At 39.8% G+C, this 17,572-nt stretch overlaps 1 protein-coding gene across 8 annotated transcripts in view; it reads left to right on the top strand.

The window, feature by feature from the left end:
* The first annotated feature begins 4 nt into the window (after nucleotides 1-4).
* The window catches only part of GALK2 (galactokinase 2), a 56,558-nt gene continuing 38,990 nt past the window's right edge, over nucleotides 5-17,572 (top strand). For 2 of the 8 annotated variants that reach the window (XM_040570677.1, XM_040570675.1), the window contains exons 1-5: nucleotides 1,182-1,368; nucleotides 3,905-3,993; nucleotides 5,332-5,455; nucleotides 10,984-11,074; nucleotides 13,948-14,094. In XM_040570677.1, the coding sequence (XP_040426611.1) occupies nucleotides 1,316-1,368; nucleotides 3,905-3,993; nucleotides 5,332-5,455; nucleotides 10,984-11,074; nucleotides 13,948-14,094 (504 nt within the window). In that variant the 5' untranslated portion in view covers nucleotides 1,182-1,315. Of the gene's footprint in view, nucleotides 1,369-1,770; nucleotides 1,938-3,904; nucleotides 3,994-5,331; nucleotides 5,456-10,983; nucleotides 11,075-13,947; nucleotides 14,095-17,572 lie in introns of those variants that run through there. The other 6 variants (XM_040570679.1, XM_040570673.1, XM_040570671.1 and 3 more) reach the window with 6 other exon arrangements.

The raw sequence follows: 17,572 nt of genomic DNA, 5'->3' as shown, positions 1-17,572 counted from the left end.
GCACGGACCCCGATCGGCGCTGCACCGCAGCCGGGTTCCTGTCCCCCCTCCAGCGACCGGCCCTTAGCAACCGCGGCCCCGGCCCTGCGGTGCCGCCTCGTACCCGTTCCGCACAGCGGGTCGGGGAGCCGTGCCGCTTTGTGTCCCTGACGGGGAATTTGAAAAGTCCGGCCGCTGTGCTTCCGCAGCCCTACAGGCCTAAGCGCGTCGTCCTGCCGTGTTCGGTGCCGCTGAGCGCTTTCCGTGCGCTACCATTACCGTACCCAAATATCACCCAACCACCCGCCCTAACAGGGTTTTACCTGCGAAAAGCACGGGCCCCGCAAGGTGCGGAGTCACTGGCTTTCTAAAGACTTTAACAAAGTAATTGCTGCTGCCTTCAGGTGAACGAGGGGAAAAAAGCTGGACATGCAAGCGTTGCCCTCCCACACTGCGAGGCTGGTGAATCCTGCAAGCTCCTAGACAAGTTTGCAATATTTATTGTCTCCATTCTTTTCTGCAGGTCGTTTTATGTTACAGTTTTTGATCATTTTTTTTTCCTCTCCTGTGGCTACTTCTATTTCAATTCTGCCCCTGGGAAATTGCTTCAGAAAGGCATTAATCATAGAATGGAATATTACTATATTTTTCTCAGTCCAGGCATTTAAAACTTCTGAGGTGATTATTAGCAGCCTTAAACAGCAAAATGGACAACAATGAGCTGGGCTTGTAAACACATTGGAAAAGCTCCAGCTCCTCAAAGTCACTGCTGCCATTAATCTTGAGGGGTAATGGGATCTGTGAAGCTACTTGTTTGAGGGAAAGCAGCAAACCCACACGCCAGAAAACCCAAAGGAGAAAAATAATGCCGGGGGGAAGCACTGCTGATTGCCCTGCCGTTGCATGACCGCGCTCCCCCAGTGCACCGTGCTGGGGGCAGCTCTGGCCTCAACACCCCGCACCGCGCTGGGGGCTGTTTTTAATCTTTCTTTGTTGCCAGCTACATTCCGACAGGAACGAAGTAAAAGATCGCCTTCTGCACGCGTTGCAACAGCTTTTCAGCCACCTGCGGACCGCCTTGGGCCAGGAGCTGAGCGGCCCCGCCGCCGTGAGGGCTGCGGGGCGCCGACCCCCCGCGGCACCGGCCCGGGGGCTGCACGGAGGGGCCGGGACCGGGACCAGGGCCGGAGCCGGAGCCGTGCCAGGGAGGAAGAGGAGGAGGAGGCCGTGCCGGCAGCCCCGCCACCCGGAAGGCTGGTGCCTGCCCGTCCCGTGACCGCGAGCCCGCCAGAGCCACCGCCCGCCTCCAGCAGGGGCCGGCGGGGGGGGAGCCGCCATGGCAGGGGACGCCCCCAGCAGCCTCCCGGTGCAGTTGGTGGAGCAGCCCAGGTGGGTGCGTGCCTGGCTGGGTGAGTGGGGACGTGCCAGGGTGGCAGCACCCAGCCTCCGCCTTGCAGCCGCCGTGGCAGCAGGGGCGGGTGGTGAGCAGGGGGCCGGGGTGGGGGCGGGCCGGCCGTGTGACGGACGGGCAGCCTGTGGGTGTCGTGGTCTGACCCGGCTCGGCTCGGCTCCGACAGCACGGCCCCCGCGGCCCCGGTGTGCCCCGGCCCCCCGCCGGCAAGCAGGCCGCGGCCCCCCGGTCCCCTCCCGAGGCAGCCCTCGCAGCCCTGCTGCCCCTCGTCCAGTGCGGCGGGAGGAGGAATGGCGCCTTCAGCTCTTCCCCCGACGTTTTCTCTTCGCAGAGTTTTGGGGATATTCGGTTATCCTCTCGTCTTGTGGGCTGTAATGAATGGCCTGTGCGATTCGCTGGGACGACGTGTGCTCTTGCCCACGGTGCTGCACCTGGTGTGTGGCAGTAGAACACGCGGGCAGTTGAATGAGCCCTTTGACCCGCGTTAGCACTGGCAAGGGGCGTTTTCTAAATTTGCGATCCCCGCAGCAGAGTGCACTGTTACAGTGTAAGTCACGTGGAAAGGACAAGCTCAGCTTTTCTAGATTTGGAGGTGTAAAGTTGCGAGGGATGCATTTGCTTAACACTTCTGACAATCAGCTTTGATGTAGGTGCTTACATTGCAGCATGCGTGTTGCAACAAAAAGGCCAAAGCGCGTAAATAGCCTTTCATCAGACTTGCGTGTAAAACCCACATTAAGAGCTCAATCAGCACTTCGATAAACATGCCCCTATGACTGCTCTGTTTGTACTTAGTCTCTTGATACTAGCACCACTATGAAATCATCTGTGAAACAAAGAAGCATTCTAAATACTGACAGAAAAAGGGCTAAAGTTAACATCTAAAACTCTGCTAACAGATTTATTTCACCATGGACTACAATATTATCATTAATGGGATCTAGGAAAGGGATTGTACAATGAAATGGCAGAAATTGCTTCTGCTAATTGGAAGAGTGATAAACTAGTCAATACTAGGGAAGATTGTAAGCAAGTTAAAGAGGGCCCCAATACAGCTTTGTTAGTGGGCTCCAAGGCAGAAATGTACAGAAAGATCTGTTACAAAAATTCACAACAAATAATGTTTTGTAGCTTTCCATTTAGAGAAATCTTACAAAACATTTGAATATATATAGTTGGACAATAACACAGCTTTTACAGAGAAGTACAAACTAAATAATTGACTGTGAAATTTTGTAACATCTGTTCCTCATTGCTGTCTTCTTACTTAAGTTTTGCATTAACTAGGCTTCCAGTTTTAGTTTTAGACTGAATGTAAAAGGCTTAGCAGCCTGGATTTTTCTTAGTGGACTAAAAACCAAATAATAATAACAATAATAACAACACTGATAATTTGGTACATGTTTTAAAGTCACCAGGGTATGCTGGCGAGATATTATAAGACTTGTTTTAATTTTTCTTTTCTTCTTACTTCTTGTTTATCATTTTAGTGTCTTGCTTACGTTAAAGAAAGTTAATGGGTTAGTGCGTACCCTAAATCGCTTTAAGGTAGTTTTGAAGTGAATCACTATCAAATGACTTATGCTTCACTAAGATAACGGCTTAATTTCTTCTCAGTGTCTGTTTACCCACTGTTCCAGCATGACATGCTGAAGCATCCCAAGTTTGCAAGCACTGTGTGGAAGCTAAATATCTTTACGGTCTTATGAAACAAAAGAATATGCCAAAACTTTCTCTGTTTTGGAATTTTCAGTGACACGTCTAGAACCTCCAAATGGAAAACCCGAAGAACTTTCTTGGAACTGTTGCTGTAAAACTGTAAATACTGTCTAAATAAGTCACAGGGATAGTTGGAGGTTTGGAATTTTAGTTCTCTTCACCGTACAGAAACGGTGCTCATACAAAGGCTCATACGAAGTTTGAAAAAGTCAAAATTTAGAAGAAAATCCATTTGCTCAGGCCTAGTGTAATCAAATCTGACTTTGAAGAGGGTGCCTTCATGTGTGTTTATGTGACAAACCCCAGTGCCACAAACAAGCCGTTGATCTGCACTGCTGCACGTCTTCCTTACCTGCAAACAGTTTTACAGAGCTGTGGCATAGGAAAGGTAGGCGGAGGCCATGGAGTTTTGTTACACAAGGCAACTGCCTTCTCTGCTTCTGGCTGGAGGCAGCCAAGGTGGAGGACTTAAGTAAAAGCGGGTCCCTTTCATCCTTTTCAAGGGAACGTACAAACAATACTTTACCATTGGACATCTGACTCCTGAATTAGTTTATGACTACTTGTATTTAAAACAAAATTCTTATCAATTAGGATATCTTAAACAATCTTATCTGTCATGTGTTAGGTGAAGAGCAGGAAGAAGCAGCTTAATGTAGCTCCTGATATAGGAGAGAAAACCCGTTGTACTTCAAAAAGTTAAACCAAAATTACTTTAGAACACATTTTAGACAACAGGCTTCCCATCTTTTATGCAAATATAGTCCTTCTAAAGGTTTCCAACCTGCCTTTCAGATTGCTGAAGCTGAAGGAGAGTTTTATAGCAAAATTTGGATCAGCTCCCAAGTTTTATGTTCGTGCACCAGGGCGAGTCAACTTAATAGGTAAGAGAAATATTAATATTTTATTATTTTATTTTATCTGACATCACAGAAGCCTAGTAATTTAAAACATAGAATCTAAAATAATGTTGGATTTTATTTTATTTCTTATTTTATTTTATTTTATATTATTTTATTTTATTTTTATTTTTTCTTAGAAAAGTTGCATGTGATAAAAGGAAAGTAGAATATAATACTTTCCTAGCTTTTTCAACACCTTATTATAAAGAATTTCACACTCAAATATCAGTTTTGGAAAAAATCATAGAGAGCAGCAATGATTTTGAAAACTGGAGTAACATTCCAATTTATGGTTGGATACAATTCTTTTGAAAAGCTTTGCAAATCTAATCAAAGTAGTTGCTGAACAGTGCATCCATAAATGAAATCATTATATTTTTTTCTCATTCATTATAATTTAAGTTACCAGATATAGCTAGCCAAACAGGAATGCATATGAAGGTATGAAATGATTCTACCAGGATCTCAGCCATAGAGGTGCATCCACAGAACAGTTGGTTGTGATTCACATGCTGCCTGGAGAGACACAAATGCTGTTTATCTAGGACTTACCTGTGTTTCTGTGGCTGCCTTACTTTTTAGATTTGTCTATCCATGTTAGGATCTTGCTCTCCCTAGAGCTCAATTTCTTCTATATGCATCGAGGAACCATACACATTTGAAGACTTCGTAAGTAAAAGGAACCTGGAAAACAGAGCTTTAAAATTAATTAGTCCATTGTGCAGTTAATGATGATTTTCATCTTGGTGTTCTTAGTGTTGCACCTATATGTATTAGTTGTTATTTACATCTAATTATAACCTTCTTGGAAAAAAGTCCAGAAATTTTATGAAAATAAATCCACCACAAGCCTTATCCTGTTATCCAGTGGTCAATGAATCTGCCACATGAGCAGAGGAAATCGCATAATGGGAAGTCATGTACTGACTTTATCTCTTCCAGTCATCAGTTAAATGTAATTGATTAGAATTATTTTTCCATACTGACACAAAAGTTTACAGATAATGTAGGTAGTTGTTCTCATTCTGGGCAATAATATACATAGTGTTTTTTAAATTTTTATAAGCCAATGTTAAAACATGAAGATTTATAAACAGGTGCAATAGATAAAATCACTAAAGAATAAAATATTTGTGTAGTAATACAAAATGGAGGAAATGCACCCTAAACTTTCAGGTGTACTTTAAATAGTAAGAATTGAGACTATACTCAGAAGCTGTCTAGTACGGTAAACAACACTGAACTCCCGTAGGAGCCCTGTTTCTGTTACTCAAGAAAGACTTACTCAAAAATATTTTTAATCATCTGTTTCTTCGGTAGGAGAACATATAGACTACTGTGGTTATGCTGTGCTCCCCATGGCTATAGAACAAGATATACTGATTGCAGTAGAACCTGTAAATAATGATGTTGTGCAACTGGCCAATACAAACTCTTTGTACTTGTAAGTAATTGTTTATTTATGAACCTCTTTATGTAGTCGCAATACAGATTAACTTTTGTGAGGTTTGACAAACTTACATTGCAGTATGGATTTTAATTGTGTACATTGAATGATACAAGCAAATGGAATCCCATTTGACCAACTCTGTGCATATTAGTTTAGAGCAGTAGGTTCACTGCTCCTGTCTGCCACCTGTTTGTTTGGATTTCTCTTGTGAAGCCTCTGATTTTTCAATCTTTCTAAAAGTGCAACCCACTCACCTCTTTTAGCTCATCTTTGTTGTAACCCTCTCAGCTGGCAGCAGTTGTTTCTCCTGGGGAAGGGAGTGAAATGTTTTGTAATCAATTGCTGCATATGTCAGCTAACACTCCCCTGCTCTTGTTGTCTTTGGGACTACTCTGGAGAACCTGGGGCTGTATTTTCACAACACAAGGGCTTTAGCAACAATCCTGTCTCAAAGAGCCTGTATTCCTTCTTCTACTTCTTCCACAGCTGCTTGTTCACAGAATCATAGAATAATTTAGGTTGTAAGGGACCTTTGGAGATTATCTGGTCCAATCTAGGACTAACTTCAAAGTTACAGCAGATTTTACAGGGCCTTTTTCATTCAAATTTTGAGTATCTCTAAAGACAAACTCTATAACCTCTTTGAGCAACCAGTTCTCTAGTTTGGACACCTTTGCTGTGAAGAATATTTTCTTCATGTCTAATTGTTTTTTTTCTTGCTGCAGATTGCCTGTTTCCTCTTATGCTTCCTTCATATACCTCTAAGAAGAGTCTGGCTTCATCTTCTGTGGAGCCATGTGATGAGTGGTCAAAGACTCAAATGAGATTCTCCCATTCAATTTTCTTCTGCAGGCTGAATAAAACCAGCTCTCCTAGTCTGTCCTTACACATGATGTGCTGTAGTAGCCTTGTAGCCATCTTGGTGGCCTTCTGCTGGACTGTTTGGCACTTTGTCAATGTCTTTCTCTACTGGGAAGCCCAAAACTGGAGACAGTATTCCAGATATGGTCTCACAAGTGCTGAATGTATGGAAATATTCCTGCCATTCCTTTCAACTCCAGCCACATTTTTCTGCCTTCTTCCTTGCAACTGACTGATATTTGTGTGATAGCCTGGTAGTTCAGAGCAGGTCACTCATTGACACGAACTTTATTGGGCATTTTGCAAAAATCAAATCAGCACCAACTTAGTTGGCTTAAGCCAATGATAAATTACTCCCTGAAGGTGCAACATATGGCAGGCAGCACAGGGACATTTAGGTTGGAAAAGACCTCTAAGATCATCTGGTCCAACCTTTAAGCTAGCACTGCCAAGTCTGTCATTAAACCATGTCACTAAGCACTACGTCTACACATTTTTTGAAGACCTCCAGGGATGGTGACTCAGCGACTTCCCTGGGCAGCCTGTTCCAATACTACACAACGCTTTGAGTGAAGAAATTTTCCCCAAGGAACATACTGCCAAGAGTGGGAACTAGTTAAGCACATATTCCTGGTTAAAGCTCAGATCTTATGAAACACGTTCTGAGCTGCTACCTGCAAGTTAGGCAGTTAAGAGGAATTTTCACTTCCATGCAAAGTATAAATACGCAAATACTTTACACTCTGTGTATGTTCTCACAATATGGCTGGGCTGAATTAAGAGCTCACCACTCCCGAAGGGGGGGTGACTTCCTTCTTTTACCCCTGGTCTCCCTATTCCCGCTTCCAACATCGATTCATCCTCTGCCTTTTCCCTGGTGTAGTAACAATCTTAAGGTAAAGTGTGCCCTGATTAATCTTCTGTCATTTTAGTGAATTGAATTGTCATGGATTCAGCACAAAAGCTGACTCAGGGTAAACAGTGGGAACATACAGTGATGAGTGGGGGAAAGGAAGTGGAAGACTTTACTTTTCTGTGATAGAAACCTGCAACGGGGCTTCAACTTCTTGTTCAAGAGACAAGAGTTTCAGGATTGTAACAGCTTTGATTAGGGAAAGTTATTACAAAGGATGCTAAATAAAGCAGTAACCAAAAGGTAAACATATTTATGTGGTTTTTGAGCTTTGGCTCATTACATGGCAATTAAAATAGCCTTCTGAGGCACATACAGTTCTTACCAGATCTAGAATTACAGCCTTTGAATTCAAATTGTGTGCACAGTCACTGTATTTTTACATCTGCCTTGTTTTCAGTTTAAAATCATATGTTTTAAACCATAAACCAAGAAAAGGTTTCAGATTATGGCATTAAGCATTCTCTGTTTTGTTGAGACACTGTTGCTTAAAAACAAAGCTAAAACATGCCCATAATTTCATAACAAAGAAATATTTTTCAACACTTTGAATGTTATACCACATAACAAAATGGTTGACAATATATCTTTTTTTTCCCCAGCCTGTTCCACTGCTAGATGTTTATGCCTGTAGTGAATGCATGCGTATATATAGGCCTTTGGCTAGCAAGGGCTAACCATAAGCCTCTGTAGAATCACTGTTACCTATTTCATTCTTGTTTTGTGAACTGTTTACCAGTTCATGTAACATGTAACAGTTCTGTAGCCCTCATCCACCCTGATTATTCATATTAACTTTAGGAAAAACAGAACAGAGAATAGGTGGCAAAAACAAAACAAACAAAAACTTTGTTTTTCATCATAAAGCATCTCAGCTGATCAGATGCTTTTAAATATTATTTGAGCTAAAATGGTATTCAAAAGTTAAAGTCTCTTGAAGATCCAGATAACTCCTCTTCACACAGCACCTTTTTAATTAAGAAAAACTTGTACAGACAGTATCTGACATCACACATCTCAAAATGCTTTCAGAAATGTCAAAGCACGATAATTATCAATTATCATTCCATCTCATAGAATAACCTGAAAATTTTTTAAAAACAATTAGATTTTTTTACAGAGAGTTCAAACAGAAAAACTAAGAAACTGCCGAGACAATGAGGCTCTGTGCGAAAAAGCCAAATTTGTCTCCCAGAAGTAAGGATTAATTACTACTCAAGCAAGGAAAAACATCTCAACCACATTTTTTTTTCCACATTATTCAAGAAACTCACCTATTCTAATTATACAGACCAATTAAAATGTTTATATCTAGCCCTGGAGGAGGGAAGGCCTTACCACGAGTCCTTTAAAATGGAAAGGTTGGAACAGACAATGTCAAGGTATTTTTATCTCAAGGGGATGTTTTCCCCTATTTTTTATTCTACTTGTTTTCACAAAGTACTTATATCAGACTTCCTACCTTCCAGTAGGAGGACTGAAGGCAAGATTGAAAATTTTCTGATTTAAGATATAGCTCGGGCATTTAGGAATGAGTTTTTGTAACAAATTGAATGTGATAACAACAACAACAAAAAGACTTAAGGATTCTGGGGACCTTGCCAGTTCCACATCCTGTGTTTGTATGAATTATGTGCATGTGAAACTTGCCAAGTTCACAGCCAACTTTTCTTTCTTTTTCTATGTGAGATTACAGAAGTCTGCAAAATGCACTTTAAGAAGTTGTTATTTTCATTTATCCACAGAACCAGCAAATATATACCATAGTATATGTCTTTTTGTTCATTTCATTCTAACTTTGTCTGATTGCATAAAAAGAATTATGCAGATAAAATATTTTAGGACCCTTTTTTTGAGGAAAAGAGGACTTTAAATTCACTTTATGATAATCACTTTTACACATTGATTTCTAGCATCTTGCTTTTTTAAAATAATAATTTAAGGTTATTGTAGAAAACAAACATAAGTAAACAGAGAATTATTTTATTCTTCATTACTTTTGACAGTCATTTTCTACTCTACTTCTGCTTTTTGATTATATTCAAAAGCCGTAACAAAAACAATTTGTTTTATTCTCTGGAAGATTGTTCCGAAGACATGTGAATCTCCAATTGGAAGAATTTACTGCTATCCTTGAACTTTACTTGTATTGTAATCTCCACACTCCCTTTCAGATCTTTTTGTTACTCTACAATCCCCAGTATTTTGCAGTTAACTCTCTACAATTCTTCAGTGCTGCATTGTTGATGAAGTCCTGTAAGTGGCACTATTTTGAACAATTCGGATGGGAAGATAGCAACTTATATGTTAAACTGTATAGCAATCTCTGATGTTTCTGCACTGTACTGAATGTTGAAAGTGAATGTATAACTGAGAAAATGGTAATTCTAAGTTGATATTTGAAATGTGATATCTGTCTTGTAGCATTGACCCGGGAATAGGTTGTAGATTGGCAATACAAGTGGAGTAGCTCACTACAACATAGCTAGCATTAGAACCTATGTTTGCATAAACACAAAAATTGCAGCCTTTAACTGCATCACAATAAAGTGAAGTTTTCAGCCATTATTTGAAGACAATTATATCACTGTAAAGATGCTTTATATTAGTATGACTAACATAGGTTCTCTATAGGGAACAGAATACTTCACTGGTAAAGACACCTTCACACTGGTATTTTTTTACAGGTAGTAACTAGCAGTATTATTTTGGACAAAAATAAAAACAGCACGTCACCAACCTATATAGCTTACAGATACAGACTGGGACTAGCATAAGAAAGAAAATTTGTGTTCTCTTAAAAGCTGCGAAGTGTCTCCTTGCATGTAATTTCTTGAAAGGTTTTTTTTTTTTTTTCCTTCCATTAAGACTAAATATTTCCAGGGAATCCAGCTGCCTCTTTTCATATTGTTTGGCAGACCTTGCCTTGTAAAGCACAACTTAGCCTACAAGGTTTGAATAATTTTTGTTAGCTTTGCTTGACATTCTCAGTGCCTTTACTCTTTCTTTGTTGGACATCTGCTGTACTGGCATCAGGTAGATACAGTTATTGGGTGTTTGACAGTATAGACTTCTAAACAATCTACCCTTCCTGATGATTAATGCATGCCCCTCCAAGGCGTCTGCACATCACTCCATGTATATTTTTAAAGCACCTATCTGTAGCATTAGTTTCTTTAGGAACACTCAGGTTTACCATTTTTATTATTTTGAAATGCAGTAGGAAAACTATTATCAGCGTTATCCTGGAGGAAATAGATAAAGTGTTATTTTAATTATATCTTGTAACATACATAATACAATTTTACAGCATTAGGCCTGTTTTAATGAGCTGCCATTCACAGCAAAGGTAATGAAGATGAATTCCTCAGGGATTACAAGAAAGCCCAAAGTGTATTTATCTCTACTCTAGGCTTGACATGTATGATTAGTTAGATTTATACTTTTCTAAGAGATTTAAGAGAGCGTGTACATGTGATGGAAGCCATGCTGCCTTGATTATGGGTGGTAAGGGCAGTTTAATCTCTGAATTTGTGTAATAAATTCTGTTACTTTAGGAAATACTATTATGCTTCTATCTAAAACATAGAATTGATTAATAAAGAAGAGCTGTACAATAGAATATTGTACTGAAAAAAATGATTAACAGAAATGTTTTTGTTCATCAGCAGGTGGCAGTAATAAGCCATGTTTTTTCAGACTAGATTTACTGACAAGTTAAAGCCTCAAGGTTTTTCTGTTTTTGCAGGGATTTCAGTACTAGTGTTAATGACATTCAGATTAACAAAACCAAACCTCAGTGGCATAACTACTTCCTATGTGGACTGAAGGGTATTCAGGTAAGCCAAAACTATTTAACTTATGAAATTAATGTGGAAGTAAAATATGACATGCATATCCGTTCACCCTGAAACTACTTTCCTGCATTCTCTGTCGTTTCTTGATATACAGTTATTTAACGATGAGATATGAGTGGTTTTGTTTTAAAATATTTGCACAGCACTATATTCATATTTATTACATAAATTATGATACCAAATAATCACTTATTTAGTAAAGTCATGATCAAACTCGTGTCAAGATGACATTTTTGTATTTTAAAGTTAAAAAGAATGCTTCCCACTGGACTCATGCAATTAAAATTTGTTTTTTAAAAAGGTTTGGAGTCATGTCTGTCAGGATACAAAGGTCATATTTTAGTCGTTTTCTTCCTATGGAAACATTTTAGAAAAACATAGTTTCCATTAATGTTGGAAACATACAAGTCACGCACAACAACTGAGCAAAACTGACTCATGCAGTAGGCAAAAGAAATCTCAGAAAGTATATAAACCACATACAGAAGGAATTATCCAGTAAGAACCATTACTTATCCAGACTTTCAGTGTGTGGAATCTGAATGGGAATTTCAAAATTTCCTAAGTGAGTTAAGAGTAGAGCTATGCAGGAAACGGCACGCTTACGGTAAAGGCTGGAACACTGAACAGACAGACGTTTTCCTGTCTGCTCATTTGAGCTTTATCTTCTCCTCTGTGAGCTAGCCTGTCTCCGGACTGACTTGAAGACTGAACTGCTTGTGAAACCAACTGCTGATCGTCAGTATTGTCCTGGGAGGCAGCCTGAACTCAGAATTGAGGCATCCTATAAATCCTGTCCTTTGCAGGTGATTCATGGACCTTTGAGTAAAAAAAACACACAGTGACTTCTCAGCCTAGTGTCAGTCCAGTGACATTTCTTGAAGGGTAGATGGGATAAACAGTGACGGCAAGGTAAGGTCACCACAGCCAGCCCAAATTATGGGTAAATGTGCTTCTGAAAGCACATGAAGCTTGTCTCTAGTTAGGCCATCTGGGTCACCCCACAGGGTGATCTAGTAGATAAGCACTGCGGGCAGCCAAGAAAGCATGCTTTAGACCTGGCACTGATGTCTTCAAAATATGATATTTGGAACAATCAGTGCCACGAATCACTTCATTACGATCCATAGTTCTAAACAGACCCCCCGCTATGTTTAGATCCCAATAAATTACTTACATTTGCAGTAACATGAGTATTTTCAATTTTATATAGCTCAGTAACCCATGCATTTAAATTGCATTGACTGTAGATATATAGATAAAGTTTCTTTGCAATATATCTTTTCTTATATTAAGGCTAGCATGACCAATTGACTTTCCTTATTTTGCAGTCTGCTACTGAGATTTGTTTCCTAAGGACAAGCTTTTATACTAGAAGGTTAATTTACAAAGCAGGTTTTCAGACTCAAGCACTGGCAGAAAATAAGCATGAATGTTACAGACTTAAACACTGAAATACAAGTATTTAGAGGGTCCAGCGGGATAATCTGTTTATATTAAGTTGAACATGCTATCCTTTTGGGACAGAACTATTGCAGAACTTGGCAAAGTCCATTTTCATTTTTGAAACCAAAATACGTTTTCTATTTAAACATTGCGTGATAAATTTGCAAGCCTGATTCACATTCAAGACAGTCCAGAAACTGTGGATCAGTTTCTGGTTACTCAAGCATTTTCTGTTTTTGAACAAGCCTGTCTAGTGTTCTTCATGAAGGGCAGCAGCAGTATTTCAAGTATGAATTCCCTTCTGTTTGTAGAAAGGGAAATTTAAAATTTGGAGTGATGCTAGAAAACATTAAAGGAGGTGCTTTGTGTTTGCTGATCTCTACCAGTGGTATTTATGGTTGAAGTTATTTCAGGAAAAGTAGTAGAAATCTTTTGAACGTGGGCGCTTCTGTATGGAAACACTGTCATTTTTCTCAATATTGACTATTTTTCTGATTATTTTAATATAGTTCATTGACATATAAGTCCGTATCAGAATATAGTTGTTCATATACCCCCCCATATACGTGCAAAGCTTTTTTAGTATGTACTGCATGTTTACTTCTAACTAACAAAAGAGAGAAATTTATATTAAAGTTATGCTAGATAAAAAGACACAACTAAAGAGTAATTAAAAGAATATGTGCACGACAATTTATGACTTCTCTATTAAATATATTATCTGTGATATTTGTCATGTATGTAAAAATGTCTCAAATTTTATTCTAAAAGTAGCATGACAGATCTGTCATTGCTGGTGCCTCCTGAAGCGTAGTGTCCTTCAAATACCGGTATGGTTTTTTCAGTGCCAGTCCTGTGGGTGCTTCAGGAGATACAAGTATCTGGCTTTGAACACAGCTGCATGGCTACTAGTTCCTGATCAACATGATGTGGCTCCCTAATACCACATGACAGCATTAAAAGTGAGGCATGAAGTGGACCGCAAGCTCTTTGGGATGCATTTAGTGAGGAGCTGAGGAAAAAAAGACGAAAGGAGGGTGTAAAATGATTGGTAACCTCCGGTACTGTCACCATGACAGCTCAGAGCTGAGCCAGTGCTGTAAAAACCCACCCACGAAGCTTGGTAAATTCTTGGGCACTTAGCCCACACTGAATTCTGCTTGGGGTACAGTTCTGTCAGCCCATGTATGTTTGTATACAGGAACTGCAGACATACCTTTGGCTGAAGCCTTACCGTTGGCTTTGTTCTTAAAGAATAGCATGAAAATTTTGCTTTATTTTGGAGATACCAGAAGCAGGTCTTTGGTTCCAACAACTCAGCAGAAAGATTCTCTTTCTAAGTATCAGATAATTGCAAGCCTGAGCCTGTCAGTACTTGAAACTGAGATTGTTTATTTTTTCATTGTTAGGAACATTTTGGTCTTAATAACCCAACTGGAATGAATTGTCTGCTAGATGGAACCATCCCTCCAAGTTCTGGTCTTTCTAGCTCCAGTGCTTTGGTGTGCTGTGCAGGACTCGTGACACTAAGAGCTAATGGAAAAACCCTCTCTAAGGTAATTTACTGTAAAACACAAGAGTGTCAGCAGTAAAATTCTACTTAAAATTAAATATTGTTAATGCCTGTAAACATTAAAAACACGATACAATTGTTTTTGCAAAGAGTTGTTGGATATAAACTTAAGATATTGCACAATTGAGCAAACATCTTTGGCCAAATTTTGGCAGGATTTGATTTTGGCAAGAAAACAGGCTTACATTAAAGCTGAAAAAAGGAGCGTTATTGTAAGCCTGTGTTTTGGCCAACCATCAGGTCCATGCCTGGACCAGATGTGCTATCTGCAGGCCAGGACAGAGGATATATGTGCTAAAGCATGTGGACCACACCCTCGAGGCCTTTACCCTCTCCCTGAATGACTTTTCATGGCTGCAACAGCATAGCATCTGTTGGAGGCCTGTGGAACAATTTCTTGATAAATTATATAATCAGCACAAAGTAGAGGTAAAATTCTTCCATCTGACTCTCCTTATTCTTTTCACAGTTTTTTTGGAATGAACATACTTATAATCCAAAATGTATTCCTCACTTTTTTAAACAAACATTAGTCTAAAAACAAACCCCAAGTATGTGACCTGTTACCAATAGAAGTGTTAGCAGAATTTGGCTCGTGTAATAAAAATTTCTGGAGGAGTCATGGTCCTTGAAAGTGCTGTATGGGAATGAAGTTCTCTCCAGTAAAAATGTCTGGTTAAGTGAAACTAGGATCTTAAATTAGAACATTGTCAGGAAGAGAAAAAAACAGATCTAAATGTGATTGTTACACATATTTGTGCCTATTGTCTAATTAAGTCAGACATTCCCACGTTGTGGTACAAAGCCAACTTAAAGTGGTACATGGTGATGGCAGCTGTTAACAGTGCTTGTATACAAGCACTTATCTGAGCCATAAGGTAAACAGCTCCACACAGAAAGCTTTTTCTGATCCATTGTGGCTTGCTCCTCGATGTTGCTGCAGCTGCTGCAATCTGCTCAACAGTAAGTTCTCCAAGCCACATTGCACAACTCAAAGTGCTTCAGGAAGGTATCAAGCAGGGCTAAGGCAGCAAGAAGCAGGTTTGGTAAGGTGTGCTGGCTTTCCAGGTAGGAGGATGTGGCTACAGTCATTGTCACCCTGCTTTGTGTTGGTGCAGCGTGTGGTCAAAGGGTAAGTAAGGGACTGGGCGTTTAACAGAGGCTGTAGTTTGTGGGGTGAGATGTAGTGCAATGGTAGAGGAAGACATGGAACTGGGGACCCCAGTTTGATGAGTGCAGCTTTGCAGGAAGAGGGTTGGAGGTGACAGTTGTGCTTCTTTATAGTATAGATGTGTACCTGGCCTGCCAAGAAGCTTTTGGTTTTGCATAGATGGTCTTATCACACAGGTCAGCACCATCTCTGATGGTGGTAACCAAAGGAGCTAAGCTGGGGAACTCCTGATCAAAGTCACTGGAGTGCGTGTGTTCAGAGAGGAACTGGGTATCTGCAAAACCCATAAAACTGACAGAAGTCAGAAAGCCCAAGTTTTGCTAGGTAGTAGAAATCTGTAACTGGAAAACCAGAAGCCAGGTTTTCATTATTCCAAGAAATACTGCTTTCTCCAGAGAATAAATGATACAGTGTGTATCTTGAGGTAAATTTACGCATGGCCTGGGAGTACTGGTTGGCATTATGCCAGACCTTTTTCTAAAGAAAGGTGCAAAACTCTTTTGGCATTTTTATAGAAACTTGTGGAGGAACAAAAGGAAGACAGAGACTCTACTGAACGTCTTTCCTTCTCCTCATGTGTCCTGTTCAATCAAACCAAAATTCCTTCTGCTTGCTGGTTGGAAAAGGTGCTGAAAGTTAATGTTGTGTCTCAAATACAGTTGCACAAACACAAGAGACACAATTTCACATTTTTGCCAGGAACTCCGGCTGTCTGCGGCCAAGTATTTTGCACTTGTGATGAAAAATGAGCAATTAATGTACAGATGAGAATTCCCAATAGCTAACACAGGAGCAGTTAAGAACATGTCCAAGATTTTGTGTGCTTGTGTAGACAGAGACACCTGGTTGTGCTGGGTAAGACAGAGGATGGCAGCTCTGCAGACTGATTACTTTTGTTTAGGCTCAAACTTTCCCCAAATCTGTCCTGTGTTCTTGGATAATTTATGATTTAACGTTAAGAGACCTCTTATGTCTAGCCAGATCCAGGTTCGCTGTTGCACTGAACTTCTGCTTAGCCTCGCGGAACTGCCTCGTATAAGGCAGTGTTAGTCTGAGTATAAATTAGAGCAATCTAGGCATGTTAGCCCTCAGAAGTATAAAATGTGCTCTCGTGACTTCTTTACAGCTCCTAATGCATCCTTTGCTGGTGTCAAATGGTATCTGTGCAGGATCCAGTAATACTGGCTTGTATCAGCTGGGAGCTCCCTCATGGCAGGGGAATTTTTAGCTGAACAGAAATAGGGGTATTCCAGATCCTTTCTGCTAGAAAGCAAACCAGGATCTTGCATTTTTAGGGCTCTGGATATTTGTTTTTGTTTAGTTTTAAGTAAGAAATAATCACTTTATCTTGTCCCCCCGTCTTTTTTTCTTTTTTTTTTTTCAAATGCTTAGATTTGCAAAAGTTGTAAATGGTAGCATTTATAAGCAACAACATTTGGTCATAAGAGTAGGCTGTCTTGGTAATTTTATGAGAAAAGATTGACTTTTTGCCCCTCATTAGTCCGATGGACTTTGCAAAATCTTAATACTATGGTCTGTAGCAGCAGGACATAGAAACTTTTGGCTTTGGAATCAAATTTGGCTGAATGGTAGGGCTTCTGTAGCCAAAGGTATGAAAAATTGACCTTTTACTGAATGGAACATTCATCTGTTTTGCTTCTGTGCAACTATTTTTATTAGAATATTTGAGTTACATGCTCTCTCTTTCCTGATAAATTGATGTTTAAAATAGTAGCTGTAGACTAAAAATTGCTGAAATTTAGAGCTTTTGTGAGATAACACTTCCAGTGTGATGTTTGGGCCTGTGAGATTAAGACACCAAAAAAAAAGCAAACTCCTAAAAGAAAAATACTGTACAAACATAGTTAGAATTTCATGGTGGCTTGATTTAAAAATAGCTTTTTTTTTTCCTGACGTTGAAAACAAAATCAGGAAAAAAATATGCTCTCTAATTGTTGTGTGTAGCAGTCTGCAATAGGGCATTGTTTCAGTTTGCATACAGTATTTTTTTAAAAACCCATCACACACATACACAATAGTTTAGGGAAAATACTAGTCCAAGACAATTCAGCCAGATGTGCAGTGCTAACCAGTTGCAGCAGTGCAACAGTATTGAAATAGCAAGATGGAAAATTTAGAATGCGATCCTTAAAAAGAATCCATTTTTCTTCTCCAAACAGGATACCACTCTAAGACTCTGCTGGCATCTCTCAAAGAACAGCAATGCTCAGTATTAGCTTTTGATTTTAAAGTGATTTTTATTTTACTGTTACAAAATCAATCTTTTGTA

The sequence above is a fragment of the Cygnus olor genome, chromosome 11 (genome assembly GCF_009769625.2).
Source record: "Cygnus olor isolate bCygOlo1 chromosome 11, bCygOlo1.pri.v2, whole genome shotgun sequence".
Classification (NCBI taxonomy): domain Eukaryota; kingdom Metazoa; phylum Chordata; class Aves; order Anseriformes; family Anatidae; genus Cygnus; species Cygnus olor.
Note: the sequence above shows the minus strand (reverse complement) of the source record. Positions and strands in the feature narration are given on the sequence as shown.